The sequence below is a fragment of the Haemaphysalis longicornis genome, unplaced genomic scaffold (genome assembly GCF_048455015.1).
Source record: "Haemaphysalis longicornis isolate Haplotype H1 unplaced genomic scaffold, Haemaphysalis longicornis Haplotype H1 scaffold_1, whole genome shotgun sequence".
Classification (NCBI taxonomy): domain Eukaryota; kingdom Metazoa; phylum Arthropoda; class Arachnida; order Ixodida; family Ixodidae; genus Haemaphysalis; species Haemaphysalis longicornis.
The window spans coordinates 181,932,883-181,939,680 of NW_027526203.1; the positions used below are offsets into that span (position 1 = coordinate 181,932,883).

Genomic DNA, 6,798 nt, shown 5'->3' on the forward strand with positions numbered 1-6,798 from the left:
GATTAGGTGAGCAGCCACATTTCATACAGTGTGAAGACAAATGCGAGGAGGCCGCACCTTTCAATAATAACTGCTGCTCCCGTAAACGCACATTCAGGCACCGGCCATTCCACCATTTCCCTTAGGTTCGTACCCCATCTTTTCCCCCAATTCCCGCAACCTATCCCCTCTCCTAGACACCAAAATTCGCTGAAGTGTAATATGGAGTCTTTGTATGCTTTGTAAATAAAGAAATGCCTGTGACTACCCCCACCCACTCCTCTCTGCAACGCGCTTAACGCAATCATATCGTTATACTTAAACGAAAAAATGTGCTCAGACATTTTCCGTTGTGCTTGGCGCAGTTACAATTGAAGTACGGTTGGCCTTCTATCGACACCCACTGTCATCATCAGTAAAAAAAATATGGACGGAGGTCCTTTGGTCATCTGTACAAATTCCCTCTCTTTTCATAAAACAATATACCTAATATGGGATATGAATGAAGAAATTACAGGTCATTGAGGAACTCACAAGCAAGAAGAAGGAGGCGGGGATAATTTTTCGACGTCTAATATTTCTGACACAGCCATTAGGGTATCGAACTTCAATATCTTCGATACATACTTTCAAAAAAAAAAAAAAAAAAACTAAATAAACCCTTAAATAGGCAACCTCCACTAATATCACAGATAATATTGTATTTTGAGAGCTTCTGGGTGGTTCCAGTAACGGGGGGAAGCAATGTTATTGGAACCGAAGGGAAAACAAGAACAGTTAGCAGCATTAACAAAGGCGCATTTGAACACAACTGGGCCTCCGCCCCATAAAAGGGAAACATTTTTTTTTTGCGTCTGTTTAGCAGAACAGTTAACGTGTACACCACGCAAAAATAAACCGAGAAACTCCAACGACTACTTGCTACCTTACAGCTCGAACCAAAAATAGCTCACTATAAAGAAGCATAAAAAACTCGACATCCTTCCTTTTATTAAAGCAAAGCTTTCTACCTCTACCCCCCAAGGGTTCTTTCGCGACCGTTGGTGTCACCAGAAAACTCCAGCCAACAAATAAAAGAATTTACTGCCACCGCCAGGAATCGAACCTGCAACTAATAGACTAACAAAGCGAGAGCCCGTTGTCTTACCGATTTAGCTACGAGCCCACTTTTTTTTTTTTTCTTTAATACATGGACATTTTAGAGAGAAGTCAGCCAAGACAATTGACACACAATATAAACACTAACAGACAGAAAAGGGTAAACCCGTCAGTCTAACAAAGGTCGGCACCAATTCAAAACTCAGGCAAGCAAACGCACGCATCCAAAAGATGCAGCCACTCTGGTGGATCTCTGCGCGACGTAAACGCTCCGTACCAACGCCGCCTGTTCCCGAAAAATGACCTTGGTCGGCCTAGGGGGTTCAGCATGCCGATCAGTCATGCGGCACTTCCACAAGCTAAACAAACCTAGGAGCACAAACACGTCATACGGCACCCGATTAACGTCCTCAAATGGCAAGAAGCGAATGGTGTATGGGGTGATGTCAATGTCCTTTTTTAGTGTCCGTTGCAAAACGTCCCAGAAAAACACCGCGTCACGGCACAGCACAAAACAGTGGTCAATAGTTTCTGGTTGGTTGCACAAGCGGCAATTGTCTGACCAAGGGATCGACATTCCTTTGTCTCGCAGCCATGTTTTAACTGGAAGCGTTTGCGAATGAAGCTTAAAGAAAAACGTTTTAGCATTTGGCGGCACGCACATACGCTTGACACGGTCTAAAACATTATTCGTATGGTCCCGCAAGTATGGCTGGCGATAAAGAGGCACGGGGAATAGATTATGAATTAAAGTGTTCGTCATAGCTGTCCTTGAAAGACTAAACAGGTACTCCAGAGAAAACCGCGCAGTAAGGAAATGAAAAGTATCTACAACTTCTTTTAGAAAACCCCATGGCGGCTTTTGGTTGACCTCACCCGTAGAAACAAGGAGAAACGGCAAATGGTAACTTATGCGCTCTTGAATTACAGTACGTAAAAATGGATGCTCCGCCGACTTGTAGAAGAAAAACCGAGACACAAGTTGGTGCACAAACAAATGCATTAACCCAACACCACCAGACCGTAAAGGAAGAAACAAATTATCTCTGCGCATTGGCTCCCATTCAGATCCCCACACGAAGGTAGCAAACACTCTGTGTAGAGCCTGGACTTTCGCCCGCGCACAGTGCAGTACCTGAAGCACATAAACAAGCTTTGCTACCAAGAAGACATTGCAGACTTGCGCACGGGCAAATACAGAAAGTTCTCGCCCCATCCATGCCTGCGAGGCACGCTTGACATGCGTGAGTGCTGAAGACCAGTGTGGTCCTGAGTTCCTTATTTGGTGCAAAGGCACGCCAAGGTACTCAAGCGGTGTGCTGTCCCAATTAATACCTGCAAATTTGGAAGGTTTGGTTCCCCACAGGCCAAGCCAAAACCCCTTAGTTTTCTCCATATTCATGACCGCTCCAGACACGTCACAAAACTCCTTAGTCAATGCAAGGGCTTCGTGAACACTACGCTTGTCAACACAAAAATAGGCAATGTCATCAGCATACGCAAGAACTTTAACTTCACATGACGCTAACGAAAAACCACGTACTCTTTGACTCTTTTGTATGCTAACACAAAGAGGCTCTATGTACAGTGAAAACAGTAGCGGCGATAGAGGACAGCCCTGTCTAACAGACGATCTGATCTGAACTGGCTTCGAGAGGATGCGATTGACGACAAGTTGTGTAGTGCAATTCTTGTAGCAAAGCTGAATGCCTCTATATAGCACATCACCTACATTAGCCGCTTCCAAAAGTGCAAATAAAAAGTCGTGAGACACCCGATCAAATGCTTTCGCAAGGTCAATTTGGATAAGGGCCACCTGTTCAACCGAATCAGACACGCATTCCAATATAGAACGAGCAATATGTATATTCGTTTGAATACTTCTGTTCCGAATACCGCACGTTTGGTGAGAACCAACTAAACTAGAAATTACGTGTTGAAGACGGTTAGATAAAACTTTGGCGAATATTTTATAGTCAACATTGCAGAGAGAGATTGGCCGATAGCCCTCTACAGATCTCAGCTTGTGTTCATCCGCAGTTTTTGGTATTAACACTGTGTGCCCTAAGTAAAAGGTAGGGGGCAAAACACCGTGATCGTATGCGGCTATGAATATGTCCAAGAGGACTGGAGCGAGGATATCAGAAAACTTCTGATAAAATTCCCCGCTCAGTCCATCCGGTCCAGGGGTCTTGTTTGTCTTAAGCGAAGAGATGGCAATCTTAACCTCTTCCAGTGTAATAGGGCCGGAAACCCCGGCACACTCATCATCCGCAAGCCTTGGAAGTGCCCCAATGAGAGAATGAAAGCCACGCTCTTGACCCACGACATTGGACCCACCAAATAACCTGCTGTAATGAGCATGGAATGCACCGGCAATATCAGCTGAGTCAGTATACCTAGTACCATTATAATTAATCTCAATTATCTCCTTTGCAAGAGCCGATTGGCGCTCATCACACAGCGAACGGCGAGTGGGATAACTGTCATAAAACCTTCGTGTTCTGGACCGAATTAATGCACCGTGGTATTTTTCAGTAACATATTGCTGCAATTGTCCTTTAGTTACGCCAATTTCATCTATACTTGATCCAGGCATTGCTGCCTCCAGTTCGTGAAGGTCCACCAGTGTACGGGAAAGTTCACGAACATGAAAGCGTTTTAGAAACGCAAGACGAGCTGACTCTTCTATAGCCAAGTTTCGCACCTCTTGCTTAAAAAGATCCCAATGTTGATATAATGAAAGCTCAGCTATTGCAAAAGTGTTGTGTAAACACTCCGAAATACTTCTGCAAAAGATTTCATCGGCCAATAAGGAGACGTTGAGCTTCCATAGATCCCACTGAGGCAGCACACCACGCGGCTTTGAGCTACCGAAGTAAACAGATACCATACAGTGATCGGTGAAAAAAATAGGGCGCACAGTATAGTCGGAAATCCCAGAAACTTCTTCTGCAGAAATGTAAATTCGATCCAGGCGTGCATTCGAGGTACACTGAAAGTGAGTGAAGTGCACGGAACTCCATTTCCTCTCTCCAACATCAACAAGACCATGCTCGTGCACTAGATCAGCCAGGGTGGCTGCGCTGCGGTCATATTGCACGCTAAGCCTAGAACGATCCTGCACATTACATACACAATTGAAGTCCCCCATGAGGAGGACTTTTCTTTGCGTACGTAGAAAATCCCGAACCGACAGAAAAAACGACGTACGCTCACGACAGTTCACGGGGGCGTAGAGGCAAATGACACGCCACTCAACACCTGCAATGACAAGGTCACAGCAAATAAACCGCCCCGAAGTATCGGTGCTACACGAGAGACAAGAAAACCCTATGCCCTTGCTGATGAAGACAAAGCATCCCCCAGACAAGCCTGCGGAGTGGCTAACACAAACACTGTACTGCTCTAAGAAGGGCTCTAATGCTGCCGATATGTCCTCATCTCCACAGAGCTTTGTTTCCTGAATGGCCGCAATGCTCACGTCCATCCGTTTAAGGAGGCGCAAAAGCTGGTACTGTCGTCTCCTGTTCCTCAAGCCTCTCACATTAAGTGTGGCAGCGTGCAGTGCTGTGACACTTGCCATACTGTGGGAGCATCTCACGTGTCCTTGTCACCTCCAGATAAACCACCCTTGCGGATGGCCTTGGATGACAGTACCTTTCCTGGCTTCTTGGAACCAGCCAGCGGCACAAGACCACTAGCCAGAACAGCAGCGTCGGAGGAGTCCAGTACGGTGGACGCCTGCTTTTTGCCCGCGATGGATGCCTTCTCGCCATCCACAGGAGCAGGCCTTTTCATCGGCCCGCTGCTACCACCCGGAACGTCGTCAGGCAAAGCCACAGCATCCGCCCAAGATGATGAAGCAATCTCCATGGGGCAAGTAACGGAAGCATCGTCCCCAACGTCACCGGGAGACAAGTCGCTCCTCTCATCATCGCTGGCAGGCAGTGGTACTGAAGCATTGTCTTCCTCCAAGGCGTCAATGGGAGTCGCGGAATCCATGCCAATCGGCTCCCCCTGCTCATCACTTGTCGATCCACTTATCACTTGACCAGGTGGCACCGTATGGGGCTCCACTTGCTCACTCTTCCCCGCTGCAGGATTTGTTGGCACAGCCTCGGGAGGTCCAGCCAACACTGGATGGTTAACTTCCCCCGATGCGTCCACTACCTCCGTGACATCCATGACATGAGCGGACACATCTTCATCAGTTGGTAATTCGTGACCTTGTCGGAGCTTGTCCGCATATGTCATGACACACCTTTCTGCGGTGTGGCCATACCGACGACACTCGGTGCACCGTGGGGTACGACACTGCCGCCGTACGTGCCCAATCCTGTTGCAACGCAGACAAAGAGGTGGTCTGCCAGGGACCAGTACAAGGCACTGGCTCCCATAAATGTCCATCATGTGCGGTATGTCAGCGACCGAGACGCCATCCTTCAATGTGAGGGACACCTCCCGAGCTCCGGTCTCCATGTGGTCCATTCCTGGACACCTCCACATCTCTCTAGCAACAGACTGGGTAGTTCCGAATGGTTCCAGCGCTTCAGAAATCCTCCGGTTGTCCAAATGGCGCGGCACCCAAAGTAGCTTCATTTTGATGTTTCTCGTTTCCGGGTCAAACACCATACACTTTAGTCCCTTGACGGTGATGTGCTCGAGCTGGACTAGCTTTTGCTTGACACTGTTGGAGACGCAGGTAAGCATCCAAACGTGACTCATTTGATATTGTCCGATGCACAACACATCACGGAGGTTGATAACGTGAGCCAACGCATCCCTAAAGTCAGGAGCCCGGTAAGGACGGCCTTTCAAGTCCGCATGCAGGAAAACGGTATTCAAGACAACGTTACCGGTTGGGAGACGAGGAAGAATGATCTTGTAGTTATCCATATTAGTTTCAGACGAAGTAGTACCTCGGTCAGTGACCGATGCGCTGTTTCCAGCTGAGAGCATGAAAAGACACAGCCGTTCCGAACGGCGTCTTCGAGCCCACGCGAAGACTGGGAAGACAGGTGGTGTACTCACCTAGCATCTCTACAGGTCTACCCCCTGCGTTCTCGCTGAATGCCACGTGAAAGCGTCACGCGACCACTCACGCCCGTCTAGCGCTCCTGTGCCCAGCTAGCTCATGTGCTAAGAGTTACAAAATTTAAAGGAAGCTCACACCAATGCATGGCATCTCTCTTCTAGTACGCCAATGTGCTAAAGCCTGTGGCCCCAGTGTTCACGTAAACATTCACAGCTCCTTGTCGTCCGCCCTCACGCCAAACCAAGGAATACATTCAAATACTCCTTGATGGCCAGGCCATCACTCCAAGCCCCAGCACCAAGATCCTGGGCCTACATCTCGAGGCTAACACCAAGAGTGACGTCTCCTTGCAGCGCCTCGAAAACAGCAATAATCAAACCATACACATGATCAGGTGAGTTGCCACCAAGAAGCGAGGCCTAAGGGAATTCAGTACCTTTCGATTAATTGAAGCTTTTGTCCTCTCGAGAGTTACTTACGTCAACCCCCTGTATTCTTCTCGACAAGGAAGACATAGAGATGCTTTATATAATGATTAGAAAGGCGGTCGAGCAGGCCATTGGTCTTCTCATGAGTGCGTCCACAGAGAGGCTGCTGAGCACGGGGCTCCACAACGGTGGAAGACCTGAGAGAAGGCCATCTCTCAAACCAGAAGGTCCGACTCAGAACTGCGGTGGGTAACC

At 48.0% G+C, this 6,798-nt stretch overlaps 1 protein-coding gene across 1 annotated transcript; it reads right to left on the bottom strand.

The window, feature by feature from the left end:
• Positions 1 to 4,677: 4,677 nt before the first annotated feature.
• On the bottom strand, positions 4,678 to 6,048 carry LOC144174409 (uncharacterized). The gene has a single exon (XM_077703109.1). The coding sequence runs from the start codon at positions 6,037 to 6,039 to the stop codon at positions 4,678 to 4,680; it is 1,362 nt and encodes a 453-aa protein (XP_077559235.1). The 5' UTR covers positions 6,040 to 6,048.
• Positions 6,049 to 6,798: the final 750 nt, after the last annotated feature.

Excerpts from the sequence above, each read along its gene's own strand:
- LOC144174409 (XM_077703109.1), bottom strand. The coding sequence starts at position 6,039 with ATGCTCTCAGCTGGAAACAGCGCATCGGTCACTGACCGAGGTACTACT.